The sequence below is a fragment of the Coenobita brevimanus genome, chromosome 85, assembly GCF_032717465.1.
Source record: "Coenobita brevimanus isolate Jiangsu-jjx chromosome 85, ASM3271746v2, whole genome shotgun sequence".
In the NCBI taxonomy this organism is placed as follows: Eukaryota; Metazoa; Arthropoda; class Malacostraca; order Decapoda; family Coenobitidae; genus Coenobita; species Coenobita brevimanus.
In genome coordinates, this window is record NC_137038.1 from 18,408,685 (window position 1) to 18,425,143 (window position 16,459).

General features: G+C 42.4%; 1 protein-coding gene across 1 annotated transcript in view; it reads right to left on the bottom strand.

Annotated features, from left to right (window-relative positions):
• Positions 1-16,459, bottom strand: part of YME1L (ATP-dependent zinc metalloprotease YME1L) — a 757,090-nt gene that overhangs the window by 279,104 nt on the left and 461,527 nt on the right. The window contains exon 11 of the mRNA XM_080280511.1: positions 6,693-6,803. Coding sequence (XP_080136637.1) covers positions 6,693-6,803 — 111 coding nt within the window. The remainder of the gene's footprint in view (positions 1-6,692; positions 6,804-16,459) is intronic.

Genomic DNA, 16,459 nt, shown 5'->3' on the forward strand with positions numbered 1-16,459 from the left:
CAGAAACATTACTGGCGCCAACACTGAGCCTTGAGGGACTCCACTTGTTACTTCCCTCCATCCAGACATCCTATCCTTTATTACTGTCCTCATTTGTCTGTCTCTCAAAAAGTCTCTCATCCATTCCAGAAGTTTCCCCTTTAGTCCTCCTATATATTCTAGTTTCCACATTAGTCTCTTATGAGGTACCTTGTCAAAGGCCTTCTCTAAGTCTAAGTACACACAATCCACCCAACCATCTCTCTCCTGTACCACATCAATCGCTCTTGAGTAAAAGCTCAACAAGTTTGAAACACATGACCTTCCACTTCTGAATCCAAACTGACATTCAGCCAAAATATTCATCTCTTCCAGATATTTTATCCATCTGTCTTTCAGGATTCTCTCACACAATTTTGCAACCATGCTGGTTAGAGACACTGGTCTATAATTCAGGGGTTCTTCCCTGTTTCCTCCCTTGTAAATTGGTACCACATTTGCCCTCTTCCATTCTTTTGGCACTTTCCCCTCTTCCAGTGAGCATACAATTAAGCTGTGAATTTTATCCGCCAGTTGTTCTCTGCATTCCTTCAGTACCCAATTAGAAATTCCATCAGGTCCTGGGGCTTTCCTTACATCTTGAGTTTCCAGTAATTTATACACTTCCTGCACCTCCACTTTTATATCTTTCATCACCGGAACATTTCTAATCACTCCCTCCCCTTCCACAAGCTCCTTTTCTTTAGTGAAAACTGACTGGAAACGTTTGTTCATTATTTCTGCTTGCATTGCCGCATCCTTAAAGACCTCTCCATCTACTTTCAGCTTGGTGATTCCTTCCTTTTGTTTCAGTTTGCCATTAACAAATCTGTAAAACAGTTTGGGTTCATCCTTGCATTTGTCAATTATACCTTTTTCAAAATTCCTTTCTTCTTCCCTACGTATTCTTGTGTATTCATTTCTTGTTCTTTTATATTCTTCCTTTGTTCTGTCGTTCCTCTCTTTCTCCAATTGTTCCACGCCTTATCTCTCTCTCTTTTTGGCTATCATACACCTTCTATTAAACCACTCCTTTTTCCTGTTTTCTTTCCCTCTTACTCTTGGTACAAATTTTTCCACTCCCAAATTATAGAGGTCTAGAAAGATATCCCACTTCCTCTGTATCTCTCTTGTTTCTCTGAATTCTCTCCAATCCGCATTTTCAAAAAAGTTTCTCAATCCTGTAAAATTTGCTTTGCCAAAGTTGTATCTTCCCTGTCTATGAAGCTCGTCTCTTTGGCTCGACGTTTCCTATTAACATCTGGAACTCAATGACCACGTGATCACTTTTTCCCAAAGGACAGAGATATTCCAATGATTCTATTACATCGGGTTCTTTGGTGAACAGTAAATCTAACCTTGCTGGTGTGTCCTCACCTCGAAACCGTGTCTCTTCTTTGACCCACTGCGTCATCACATTATTCATTATTATATTTAATAACATAGTACCCCACGAATCCTCGCCGCCTCCCGAGTACCATTCCTCCCAGTTCACCTCTTTACAATTAAAGTCACCCACCAAAATTATATTATTGCTCTTCTCAATTATTTTTTGCAAGTAGCTAGCCATATCTGATAACATCTCATGGTATTCGTCATCCTTCCATGCTCTCGTCTTTGGGGGAACATACACTACCGCCATATCTCTCTTAACATTCTCTCCAGTTTCTAATTTCATATATATCACTTCAGCCCTGCCTTCTCCCATTTCCACAGTATCTACAATTATGTTGTTCTTCACTGCTATCATCACTCCTCCTCCCTTTTTTTCTTTCCTGTCTTTTCTCCACAGTTTGTATTTACCATCTCCCAAATGAACATCAGTATCTTCTCTTAATTTGGTCTCTACAAGGCACATGACATCAGGTTCATGTTCTCTCAAGAAATCATTAATTTCGATCCTTGTCGATATGAAACCATCAACATTAGTATATATCACCTTCAAATTATTTTTGACATTATTAATACCCTCTTCTCTCCTACTCTCTGTCCGTACCACTTCTTCAACTTCTGATCTTTCAACAACCATCCCCCCTAGTTTCCTTCACTTCTATTTACTTAAATACCATTTCCTTACTTTCATATCCAATACTCTCCAAAAAAAGTATTACGTTCTTCCTCTGTCCTCCAGTCATTTTTTTTCCTTTCCTTGTTCCTTCAAAGATTTTAAAACTTCTTCTTCATTCAGATATTTTCTTATTATAACATTTTTCATCCCTGCCTCTTTACTTAGTTTCCAGGTCACTTTAAGTATGCCATTTACTACACTTTCTAATGAAAACTTTACTCTCATGGGTCTTTCATCCCCTTTCTTATACTGCCCTTTCCTCCTTACTTCCTCAATTTCTTTTACCCACTTGTCTCCCTCGGGGTCAATCTTGCCTAATATTCCTCTCACCATGTTCGTGTCTTTCTCGAGTCTTGCGAACCTAACCTTTTCCTCCTCTTCCCTGTTTCCAAATACTACCACACATCTGTTCCTTTCTACAGTTTCTCTCACTATTTTCTCTTTTTTCTTCAGTATTTTCACTACATTTCTTCCATTTCTTTCTTGTTCATTTCCCTTTCTTCCTGGATGATCTCTCTTAAGCTGACCACTTCTTTCTGTTCTTCTTCTACGTGTGCCCACTTTGCCTTGTGTTCTTCTAGTACATTACTCACCTTCTCCGTTTTATTAGTACTCTCTTCAAGTTTCCTCCTCAGTTCAACATTCTCCTCTTCAAATTCTTAATCTCTTCATTGGCTGTTTCGTTGGACTGGATTAGACTCTGTATGGTGGTTTCCGTATTTCCTGACACATCCTTTATCACTAGATTCTCTACTTTTTTTTCGAGTTCACTAATCCTCATAATTAATGTTTTCACCAGGTCCATGACATTAGTATTAGCATCAAATCCTTGAAATTCCATTCCCTCATTGTTTACATTTTCGGCCATCTTTAACGTACCGGTAAAGTACCTAAACAGCTGTTACCGAATAAGCCACAAACATTCATGTATACTATTGCCAACAAATCTTTACATTTTTGGTAGTCTACCAACTTTCATTATTTTAAATTTAAAGAAAGACCCTAGGAGACAGGACAGACAAAATTCCTGAAACTACTCAAGGTTAGGAGCGATGCCTGGGACGACCTCTCTCTCCGGCTGCTCGTGTGTGTGTGTGTGTGTGTGTACCAATACAGTACAGCAAGAAACTGAACAAGCTCATTCAGTATACCAAACTTGAAAGTTTTCTACTCTGATACACAGTTAAAACCAGGTTATTACAGAAAGTAATGCCAATGAATACACAAGCAAAAAAGAAATCTACCCAATCTGGTCAGATGCTGAATAAACAGAGAGTGTCTGCATTATATTGTGATAACACTGACAGCTCACACTGCTTGAAACCTGCCGTGGTAGGGAATTTGAGGCAACCTAGAGTGTTAAAGGATGACGCATTAATTACCAGTGCACTATTATAATCGCTCTTCTGCTTGGTTCACTTGCGATACTTGCTTGGACTTTAAAGGTGAAAAGCTGTCTGAAATGACTGGATCAACAGTATAATTGGACACACTGATTACAGCAATGATCCTGCCTTCCATCTGCACTATGAACACTCACCTGGATGGAGAAAGTTGATTAAAAAAAGGCAGTATGGTATCAGATATAAAAAAAAGATGAAGACTGATACTTTCTTGAAATCTGTGCCCTCTAAAACACCATCGTCAGGCAAGACTAGGCTTTCTGCCTCACCTAACCCTTAACCCTCCCCCTCCCCAGCTGATGCTTCGGATGACCACGGCAATGATCCACTTGTCTTGTCAGCTGACAAAAGTGATTTAGATAAATGATTCTGTACATAAAACTACAGCACAGTTGTTCTACTGTGCATGCACTCATGGAAGGATTATGGTATTATAAACACCATTTTATACATTTCTCAGGCTTTTGGATACTCCTTATGTGCTGAACTTCAGTAATAAAGGTTTTGTTACTAGAGTACAGTATTATGTTCTTTGACTTTTCCTATGTCTCTGTGCTGATTCATATTTTTTACTACAGTGGTAAATGTTTTAAAGCAAATACTATTGACATATGAATGGCAAAATGAAAAAAAATTAATAGAGGGATTTAAATGAGAGGTTAGGGATAGGTCATTTAAAATGTTTCATTCCCAGACTTTATTTACCATTTACTGATCTTTTGGATATCTGCTGGCCTCCTGCCCCCACATGTGGGCAGGTAATCAAGGTTTTACTGTAATTTCTTGCTGCAGTGTACTGATAACATACATTTTTTTACAAATTCTACTATGTGGTGGTAGGTGGTGGCAACCATGATCCACTCACTTGATGCAGTGCTGCCTATTTCTTCCATCAACCTCTTATCTTTCTGTACTGTGTCTGCCCTCCTGACTATTTCTTGTTTTCCTTCCTGTCACTTTTTATACTCTTCTTTCCACCTCAGGTGGCTTTACACTGAGTGACAGGCTTAATATTTTCTTGCAACCCAGGAAACCATTTACAATGCTGTGTGGTAAGCATACAACCAAATAAAGGAGTCATGTGAAACCTGCTGCGGTGACCCTACAAACTGAGTGGAGATGCAAACTCAGCATCCTTCCAGAAACCAAACTTCCACACTTCCCCCTGCACCTCACTGTGGTGGAACACTGACAACCACAAGGGAACATCAGTTCACTGCACAGGAGCCGTTCACATGAGCAACTCTGCATGAGCAGTTGCTTGCCTTTGGTCGGATGGGTCTGCTTGGCCAGACAGGAATGTGCTGTTGATCAACAACACATCCTCTGTGTTTTAAGTTTGTTAGTTTAAGAGTTTTAAGTATGAGGTCAGTTTGAGATACTACTGCCAGTTGAGAATGACAGGTCAGGGGTTGGGGGAACGCATGGGGACTGGGGGAGAGGGCAGGCAGAGCTCGTTTCATCCCCGCTCCCCTCTTCCATGAGTACACAGGGGTAGGAAGGGGGGCACCCTTGAGCAGAAATTAGTGCTCATGTGAACGGCAAGTGATGTAATCCATCCATCATCACATCCTTTATTGCCTCATCTGAAGTATAGGGGTAGGCGACCAGCCACTCACCCCTGAGTGGCATTACATAAGCAACAGACATCAAACACCCCTCTGAAGCTGACTGTTATGATCCACATCCAGCTGGAGCATTTCAATTCATTAAAACTCTTGGTGTCTGTCATGGGGTTTTTAAAAAGTAAACAATATTAAAGAATATTATTCAGTAATACTTAAGAACAGGACAATGAACTGTCTTGTGAAAATCAAGCAATGATTACTTTATGTGGCTTACTTCACCAATTCTCTAAGGACGAGAATTTATAAATTTTCTCAACAGTACACAGCAGAGACTAATTACTCACAAATGCTGTTTATTAGTACTGTTGGCCACTGGAGAAAGTGACTCCACCCCTGACAATCAATAACTAATGCTATTAATGATAACAGATTCTTGCTGATGCATTAACTCCTGGTTGCACAACGGATTTTAAGCTTAATACAAAAGGACTGGCCTAAGTACCAGTTATGAATAGCAAAGCGTTTATGCAAACTAGGAGCTATAAGTGAAATAAGCTTAATATGGAAAATAAAACATGAGTTTACATTAAATTAAGCTCAAAAAAAAAAAACTGTTAATTTATTGATTACAATAAAATAAATTTATGTTACATGAGTCTCACGATGAATTCAAATAAGGAGATCGCACTCACTCGCTCACTCAAAAGGTAAACTCTTAAACCTAGGAAAAAAACAAAAAGAAATACTGGTCAGAAAAGTGGACAAAGCGGAAGACTGGGTGTCGTTACTGAGGAAGGACACTGCACACGCTGAGTCTCTGGAATTCAATGGCGGCAGCGGGAACTGGGTATCGTTGCTGAGGAAGGACACTGCCACACACACTACGGTACCTGCTTCCATGGTGCACAAATCTTGACTGACTTCAAATCGTGAGAGAGTGGCAAGTGTCGAGCCGCAGTTGCTAACGGTTAGAATGAGCGAAACACACCCATAACAAAGTACTCAGCGGAGGTGCTAAAGTCGCGCACAAAGACGATCATTTATAACACAGTGAAAAATTGTTCTGAAAACACTCCCGATCGGGTGAATACGTGGCGGTTAAACTAAGCGATAAATACTGGGATTCCACTAGAATTTGCGGTTTCCCACCAAAGTTAATGTCACGAGTTTATTCAAATACTTAATCGCGCCGACTCATGACAGTGTCTATTTGCTGGCTATATGGTGACCATCCAATGTATTCAATGGTTTCCTGAAGTAAAAGAATCTACTTGGCTTGCCATTAAGTACAGAGCCACCTAAAGAACCACAGGATACTTTCAAAATACACCAAACATGATGTGAGTCTTTAGTTATCATTATGGATTAAAAACTGACCTCTGCATACAACAAAATCTTAACATCCTTAATCATGTCTTTTTTTTTTCTTTTTTTTTCCTGCCACCAGATGGCTCCATTAAATTATTTTGTTCAGTCTTTATAAATGATATGATACAATAAGATACTTGAAGGAGCTGAATACAGCTACATCTAACTCATCCAGTATGATGAGTCTGTCCTAACCTTAATAAAATGGCCTAAAGTTAATATGAATAAACTAAAAATTACATCACCAGACTCAAGCACTAAACTCACCCATAAGGACTTTATCCCTGGCTGCCTCAAGGTGTTTCATTGACACAGAGTCCACCAGGTCTGCTGCTGCCCTCAGAGCTGCCTGGTTCACCACATTTTTTATATCAGCTCCTGCCAAAAAATGATTGTCACAGTTGGTATATTTTCACCAGACAGAATCTTCCTACTCACACAACTTAAATACTAAATCATGGTTTAATGGTAGGTGATGACAATCATCACCCACTCACCTGATGTAGTGCTGCCTACTTCTTCCTTCACCTTTATCATCCTTTTTCTGTCTCTGCTCTCCTTTCTTCCCATGTCTCCCACCTTTCCTGTCACTTTTTATTCTTCTTCTTTCCTTTCCAGGTGGTTTTACATTATGTGACAAGCCTAATGGTTTCCTGGAAACCTGGAAACCATTTACAATGCTGTGTAGTAACCATATAACCAACCCATTCGTGTTCCCTACGTGTCAACAGGTAGGTTGGTGCAGGGTTAGTGTTCCTCCCTGTAAAACAACCAACTCAGAGTCAAATGGCCACTCCTTTCAGGATTATGGCATTTGAATATAGAAAGATGGTAGAATGAATTCCAATGAGCCTTTGTTATGAGGTAGGAATGAGTCTCCTTGGTTTCTGATTACACAAACCCTACAATCTGACTACAACTGACCATACATAGACCTGAGAAGAATCTGAGGAGTGTGAGATCTTTGTCAAGTGAGAGTAGTTGTCCTGGCTCTTGTTACCGCTAACCCTAGTCGCCTGGCTGAAAAAATCCACCAACTGTATGTGAGTAACTGCCCCTATGGGGATGTCCCATAGGTTCCTTACACTGCTGGTGTTGTGTCTGCATCTTAGTGTGGCAAGTGGTGTGCAGTGCTCTAATAAACATGTTTTATTGAGTGGGCCTCCATTGCGAGCAGGGCATGTCATCTGTGATTACATTAGACCCAAATCGAAGCTGGTAACCAAGGAGGGCTGGGTGGTATAATGATCTGAGCCTAGCTAGGTGGACTCGATCAGCTCTATTTTAGGCACCTAGCTGCATACCAAGCTAAGCAACAAAAATTAAAAATGGAGAAAAATACACCAAATTTCTTCAACTATCAAAATGCCACATCTCTGCATCTCTGTAACTGTTATATTGTTATTATTATTAATGACAGACGGGGATCCCCAACAACAACTCTCTCAATGCAGGGATGACTTACGGTCTCTACACTGAGTGACAGGCCAAATGGTTTCCTGTACCCAAGAAACCATTTACAATGCTGGGTGGTAACTATATAACCAAGGTTTTTTGGCCAGGTTACGTGACTCTCAGATTCCCCTATCTACAATCACTAAATCATGGCAAATGTTTCAGAAAGCCTCGGAGAGCCCCAACCAAGTGGGCAGATTCGCATGGCCATGTGAAATGTGAAAGGTGTGAAGGGTGGAAGTGGTGAATGTGTTTAATAGTGCAAGATATGCTGTGATGGCACTGTGTGAATCAAAGATGAAACAATATGAAGTGGAGTGGGAGGGTGTAAAATGTATAAGATCAAGCATGAATGGGCGAGGAAGATGCAAGGAAGGAGTTGCTTTCTTCATGAATTAAGTGTGGCAGAATGGAATGAGAGATCATAAATGTGTCAGCTCGAGATGTATGTATGTTACGTTCAAGTCTGAGATGGTGAAACTGGAGGTGATTGTAGCGTATGCACCATGTGATGACAGGAGCAAGGGAGAGAAAGACAGGTTTTGGGATGAGCTGGATGAAGTAGTGGGAAAAATGCCCGGGAGCTATAAAGTGATCATAATGGGCGATATGAATGGAAGAGTAAGCACTGGTCCTGAGGATGACATAATGGGTTGCATTGGAGTACCAGGAGAAAATGATAATGGGAAGCAACTGAAGGATATGTGTCATAAAAGGAGGTTGTGCATTTGTAACTCACATTTCAAACACAAAGATGCACATGAATATACAGTACATGGTATAGAAGAAACGGGGCTTGTGCTGAAAGGAGCCTGATTGATTACATGCCCATAGAGAAGTCAATGCTGGGAATGGTTGCTGATATGAAGGCTGTGAGAGGACGATGTGGGGGAGGTGGTGTCTCAATCGGTAGAGAAGTGGCCTGCAGTCCTAACGGACCCAGGTTCAAATCCCCGCTGAGGCAGGGAACAGTTTAAGGATTTGAATTTCATTAAATCAGGCTTTACTGATCTACCAGAAGCCCCGCCGACATGTCATAAAAATACCCCTGCTAATACCAATACACCAGTCCTGTATGAGACAGCCCAAGCATGTTTTCAGTGGATGGTGGATGTTAGCACCGAAGTGGTGACATGTGGAGGTATATGATATGTAGGAGGACTGCTGGGCCTTGATAGCAGGCTGTGAAGCCTATGCCCAGAGTCAGACACAAAAAAAAAATAATAATAATAATAAGAAAAAAAATATGATTGTGGTATGCAAGATCAAGCTGAGAGGAGTAAGGTGGACCAGGAGAGATTGGAGCAATCACGGAAAAAGACGGAAAGTCGAGAAGCTGATGATCAAAGAAACAGCAGATGAATACTGGACCAATGTAGGGGAGGAGTCAGAATCAATGAAATGGAATGAAATGGATCAGGACAGCCTGTGGAATGTATATAGGAACTGCTTAGTTAGGAATGCTAAAACGGCATGTGGTGTGGCAAACGTAACAACAAAGAAAAAAGATACGGCATGATGAGACAAAAAGGTTAACAGAGCAGTTGAGGAAAAGAGGAAGATGAGACAGGAGTGGTGACAGGACAGGAGTTCAACTGAAATATGAACTTAATATATTGAGAGCAAGAAGCATGTAAAAAGACTAATGAGGAGGAAAAAGGAGGAGGTAAATGATAGGAAGAAAAATGAATGCTAACTACTCTGAAAATAAGAAGTTATTCTGGATAAAGAAAGAGAAATGTAAAAGTGACAGCAGAAAGAAATGTGAGAGTGTGAAGGATGTAAGTGGTAGATTATTAACCCATGGAGATGAAATAAGGATCAGATGGAAAGAATATTCTTAAAGTCTGATAAAGAATGGGAATAGAGAGAGCAGAGCAGCTGTACACATGACTGGTTCTGAGGGTGTGCAGAGAGGGAATACAGTGCCAGGAAATGTGATACTCGCACAGGTGAAGTGCACTGTGATGTGGCTGAAAAATGGGAAAGCAGCTGGGGTTGATGAGGTGTATGCAGAGATGATTAAGTGTAGTGTAGGGAGCAGAATGAAGTGCTTGTTGGAGATACGTAAGAAGGTATGGATGAGTGCAACTGTGCCAGTATAGTGGACAAAGGCTGTGATTGTAACCCTCTACAAAAATAAAGGTGAGCGACGTGGGTGCAAGAATTATCTTGGCATAAGTTTATTGAGTGTGGTAGGGAAGGAATATGGAAGAATTATTAGATAGAAAGTAAGAGAGATATCAGAAGTCCCAGTGAGTGATGAACTGGGTGGCTTTAGGAGTGGCAAAGGATGTGTGGATCAAATCTCTGCAGTGAGACAGATAGTGGAGAAGGCTTGTAAGAAGGACTATAAGGTGTTTATGGCATTCATGGATCTGGAATATGCATACAACAAAGTAGACAGAGAAGGATTGTGGAAGGTTCTGTGCATGAATGGTATAGATGGTAAGCTGCTACGTGCCATCAGGAGATTTTAAGATGGTTGTGAGGTATGTGTAAGGGTAAATAGACATCTAAGTGAATGGTTAACGATCGGTGTGGCCATGTGACAAGATTGTGTGATGTCCCAATGATCATTCAATACAGTTTATATATGGACTGGGTGATGAGAGATGTAAAAATGCAGGTAGTGGAGAGGGGGATGCCATAGGTAATGATAATGGTGATGGATGGAATGGCTCAAATTTGTTTTATGCTGATGATGCAGTACTACTTACAAATACTGTACATGAACTTGGTAGACTAGTGCAGAGTTTTGCTGATGTCTGTGAGCATGAGGCATTGAGAGTAAATGTAGAGAAGAGTAAAGTAATGGTTACTGAGAGAGAAGGTGAATCCCAGTGTGATGTTACAGTGAACAGAGAGAGACTGGTATTGGAGAGAGAGTTCAAATGCCCAGGTACAGTGATGGAAAAGAGAGGAAAATATGCAAAAGAAGTGGAAAGCAGTGTGACACAAGGAAAGAAAGTAGCTGGTGCAATGAAGCCCCTGATAAGAAACAGAGGCTTGAGTGTTGCAACTCCATGAGGCCTAAATGAAGAAGTGTTAATGCCAACTTTAACTTATTGATTTGAGACTATGGTGTGGCATGAAAATGAAAAGCCAAGTGTGAGAGCAGTGGAGATGGGACTGCTGAGGAATGTATGTGGAGTACAAAGCGTGGATAGGATACGAAACAATGTGATTCATGAAAGATGTGGAGTGAGGAAGTCTGTGGACACCAGAAGCAAAGAGAGTGTACTGAAATGGTATGGTCATGTGGAGAGAAAGGATAACAATAGGGTGGTGAGAAAGGTATATCTGAGCGAATCTGAAGGAGGGAGAAGGCAAGGTAGGCCAAGGAAAAGGTAGAGGGATATGGTGGATGTGTGTGCGAGGAAGAGAGGTATGGAAGCCAGTGAGGCTAGGGGACTGACAAGAGATCAAGCTGGCTGGATGAATGTTGTGAGAAGAAGTGCATGCTCAGGGACTTGGCGCCCCTTTCTGATGTGACAGCATCCACACTGACTCTATAGGATACGTTTATTGAAGCAACGGAATGTGGTGAATCTTTTTGGTGTATCAGATAAAGCCAGGATTCTGTCTGCTTTGAATGATGAATGAAAGGAAGTGTGGCCCATTGGATTGGGCAAACTTGGGCTGTCTGGACACTTCTACTCCTCCCCCTGTCCTAGGGTGGGATAGGAGGTCCAGATGATGATGATGATGATGATGATGATGATTATTATTATCACCCATCCTGGGGGTAGGGGGGGTTATCAAGAATACTACCCCAGTATCCCTGCTTGTCGTATGAGGTGATTAAAAGGGTTGGGGGAGGGTTAGTGCCCCTCCCCGGAAAACAACTAACTAAAAAGACGAACAAGAAGCCTCGGACAAGGACTGACCAAAAGATGACGAACAAGGACTGGACAAAGGACATGATACGGATCGCGACATGGAATGTAAGGGGTGCGAATGATGAGGTGAAAGAGAAAGAGATTGTCCAGGTGCTCGAGAGTGCTAAAGTGGATGTATGTGGAGTAAATGAAACTAAATGGAGAGGAGAGAGTGTGAGAGAATGGGAGTATGGATGGGGTATACGTGCAGAAGTAGGTGAGAATGAGAGGGCAAAAGAAAGAGTGTGAATTGTTGTGAGTAAAAGATGGAAGAAGAACATAAGAGAGTATGGATCAGCAGGCTTAATGATTGTGTGGGTAAGACTGAAAGTTGGAATACAAATGTGGGCGACTGTGTGCGTGTATGCACCAACACAAGATCGTGCAAGCAGAGTGAGAGAAGAGTTCTGAACAAATGTGGAAGTGTGCATGGGAAAGTTTGGAAGGAATGAGAGAGTATTTTTGATTGGTGATATGAATGGTAAAGTAGGGAATGTGAAGGTGGATGGAGTAGTTGGTGAGTGGGGTGTGCCTGCTGAAACAGATGAGAATGGCAGTGCATTAGTGGACATTTGTGCCGGAGGGGGTTGGTGATAGCCAATACCCTCTTCAGGCACAAAATGATCCACAGGTATACATGGCGAGTGATGAGAAGGGTGAGTGGTGAACTGAATGAAAGGAAGGCAATGATTGATTATGTGTGTGTGGATGAAAGGATGAGAAGATGTGTAATGGATGCAAGAGCTTTTAGAGGCTTGGGGGGTGGACTTTCTGACCACTACTTGGTGGTAGCCAGAATCAAGATCCAAGTAAGATGGAGAAATAGAAGAAGGGGAGGACGGGAGGAAGGAGTAGTTGCAAGGAGAGTGGAAAGGTTACAAGAGGTTAAGAAAAAAGCAGAATATAAGACAGAAGTGGAGGAACGACTGACTAAATATGAATTGGAGCAGATGGGGGACATGGAAGGTGCATGCAAGATATTCACAGGAGAAATATGTGCAGCATGTGATGTGGTGTGTGGGATGATGAGAAGACGGAGGGGGGTGCAAGGAACAGAATGGTGGGATGAAGAGGTGAGACAGGCTGTGGCACAAAAGAAGAAAGCATACAATGAATGGATGAGAAATACGGGTGTGGAAGAAGTTGAGAGGCGGAAGAGAGAGTTATATGTAGAAAGGAAGAGAGAGGTGAAAAGATTAGTAAGAGAGAGTAAGAAGACACTGGATGAGGAATTTGGAAGGAATTTGAGTGTAAAGTGGAGAGACTGTAAGAAAATGTTCTGGAAAGAGGTGAAGAGAGTAAGACAGGGTGGCAGTGAAGTTAGTAGGGGAGTGAAAGCTAAAAATGGTAGATTACTAGTGGAGAAGGGAGAAAAAGTGAGCAGATGGAGAGAACACTTTAAGGAATTGTTGAACATAGAAAATGGAAGTAATGCGGGTATAAGTGGCTGGGGAATGGCTGGGAGAAGGAGGGAGGTGAGATGACAGGAAGAAACCAGTAGGATAGAAGTTGTGGAAACAATGAAGAAAGTCAAACTGGGGAGAGCCCCAGGAATTGATGGAGTGTGTGGTGAAATGCTAAAGCACAGGGAAGAGATAGTAGTAGAATGGATGTGGAAGACATGCAGATTGGCCTGAGAGGAAAGTAGAGTCCCGGAGGATTGGAAGTCAGGTATAATTATTCCCTTGTAGAAAGGAAAAGGGGAAAAAGAAGTGTGTGGTAATCATAGGGCATTTGTCTTCTTAGTGTAATGGGAAAAGTGTATGGTAGGATACTTATTGAAAGAGTTAGGGAAATAACAGAGAAATTATTTGGAGAAGAACAGGGAGGCTTTAGGAAGGGAAGAGGTTGTGTAGATCAGATATCCATTTTTAGATATTTAGTGGAAAAGTTTCTAGAGAAGGGACAGAACTTGTATGCGTCTTTCATGGATTTGGAGAAAGCATATGACAGGGTGGATAGACAAGGATTGTGGAAAGTATTATGAATATTTGGAGTAGATGGGGAGTCGTCGAATGCTGTGAAGAGTATGTATGATGATGCTAAGGCTGCAGTGCGTGTGGGTGGTGAACTGAGTGAATTTTTCTCTCTGAAGGTTGAGTTGAAACAGGGATGTGTCATGTCTCTATGGCTGTTCAACCTGTACATGGATGGGGTAATAAAAGAGATACAAGGTAGGGCATTGGATGTTGGAGTGGCCCTAGTGAGAGGGTAGTGTTTGGAAACTCCCTGTACTGTTGTTTGCAGATGATACTGTGTGTTAAGTGAAGATGAAGGGGAGCTGCAAGGCTTGGTGGATGAGTTTGGGAGTGTGTGTAAGAAACGGAATCTAAAGGTGAATGTAGGGAAGAGTAAAGTGATCGTCTTTGAGAGAGGTGAAGTCAGTGAATGTACAGCGAGGCTGGATGGTGAGGAAATGGAAAATGTGAGTATGTTTAAGTACTTGGGGAGTGTGATGAGTAAGGATGTAAGTTTGGAGGGTGAATTGCTTGAAAGGGTACAACAAGGAAGAAAGGTTGTTGGCTCCTTGAAAGCAGTGATAAGAAACAGGGAAGTGAGCATGGAAGTGAAAAAGTTACTACATGACAGTATTGTAACACCAACTCTAACAATGGAAATGAAGCTTGGACGTTGTTGGAAGGACACAAGTCAAGAGTGAGAGCAATGGAAATGAGTTGTTTAAGAGGAGCCTGTGGAGTCACATGGAAAGACAGGGTGACAAATGAGAATATAAAGGAGTGTTGTGGTGTGGATGTGGATATGATAGGAAGCGTCAGGAGGAACGCACTGAGGTGGTTTGGCCATGTGGAGAGGATGGAGGGTGAGAGACTGATGAGGAGAGTGTATGTGAGTGAGGTGGAGGGGGGGAGAGGGAGGGGGAGGCCGAGGATGAGATGGAGGGATGGAGTGGAGCGGTATATGAGAGAGGGGGTGTGAGTTGGGAGCAGGGCAGTGAAATAGCAGGGGACAGGGCGACGTGGAGGCGATTTGTTTGTGGCCACCCCATAAGGGATTAAGGAATCCGGCAATAGATAGATAGATTATTATTTTTTCTTTTTTGTAATGGAGTCAAAGCTATGTACTTTAATGCTACTGCACAGAAATCTTTATAACCCACAGGCATATCAGAAGAGGAAACAATGAATGTTTTTTCTCCTATTTCAGGTACACACCGCAGGATAGCACACCCACATAAAATATTACCGTACAGAAAATTCTTAATTATCCAGTATATTTCAACCGACCCCCATGCCGGACATTGCAAAATGCCAGACATTACACCCCAAACTGGCTATCTATTCAGTGTCAAGCTAGATAATGTGTCACTGTCTGTCTTAATCTTCTATCTTGAAAACTTTTCTACAATATCACCCATGAGTAAAAGATTAAAATTAAACATAAAATACAATACAGAATTGATACAGTACATATGGTACACTAATACAGTACATAATATAATCATAATCATACTGCACTCACCTAGTGTTTGCATGGATGGATGGTAGAGTAGTACACAATTGCACTTAATCCCATGCGGACTAGTGGTCAATGGCTTCCACAAACACTGCTCCAGCTTCACAACCTCAGGCTCTGTCTCAGCCAAGTGTGCTGGGGTAGGCACTGAAGACAGAGTGGCAGAGGATGTGAGGTGCATATCTAGCAAGGCCTCTGACTGAGGCAAAAACTTGGGCAGTGACACCACCTATGAAGTGGCTGATGGGTGAGATGGTGGTGCCGTGGCAGAGCTGCCTCACTGTCACATCAATGGTGCTGTGCCAGAGGTGGCTGGCCAAGGTGTCGAAGCAATGGCTGAGGTGGTGCCTGGCTGGGATGAACGAGGCCAATGTGAGGAGGTGGAAGGCTGGTGTGACAGAGGAGGATGTGAGGAGATCAAAGGCTTAGGCGACAGAGACCGTTGCAGGGAGGTCAAAGGCTGGGGTGACCAAGGTCGAAGTGAAGAGGTAGAGGGCAGGGGCGACAGAGAACAATGCGAGGGGTCGAAGGCTGGGATGGAGTGGCAGGCATCACCAGAAAGAAAATGGACATGATGGACTGCCTGCTGATCCATCTAGACTGCAGCTTTATAACATTTTCATAGCCCTCTTGCAGGTGGGTGGCCATGGCATCAGTAAAGATGGCCTGGTGAATGGAATACTTCCAGTAGTTGAGAAGGATGTCCACCACATCACGAACCTACTGGAGCCTGGGGATATCAGCCACTTCATCGTCATCATCCTCTTCCTCTTCCCCTGCATCCTCGGTGCTCCCTGCGGTCATGGATCTGGTCGGACATAGTCTCATACCAGGGGTCTCCCTTGTCCACCTCCAACTAATCGTGGATGGTGTGCTCAGTTACCTGTTCTGCTGCTTCTATCCAGTGGACGAAGTCCTGAGATTCAAATCCAGCAAAGTCAGCAATGACCTCTTCACCCTCGTTCCAACCATGCTCAAGTGTGAGCGCAATGAGTTCCCCCAAGCCTGGGCCCAGTTATAAACTGTAGACTTGTGGAAATACAACCTGAGCTTGGCCAAGGTCCTCTCTCCTGTACTGTCCTAGCCTTGGGCTGCCTACTCCTTGCCCTCGAGCACAACCACCACATCTTCCATAAACCTCTTCCGGTACAGTTGTTCCGTTACTACAATAATACCCTGGTCCATCGGCTGCAAGATGGAGGTTGAATTTAAGGGCAAGAACAT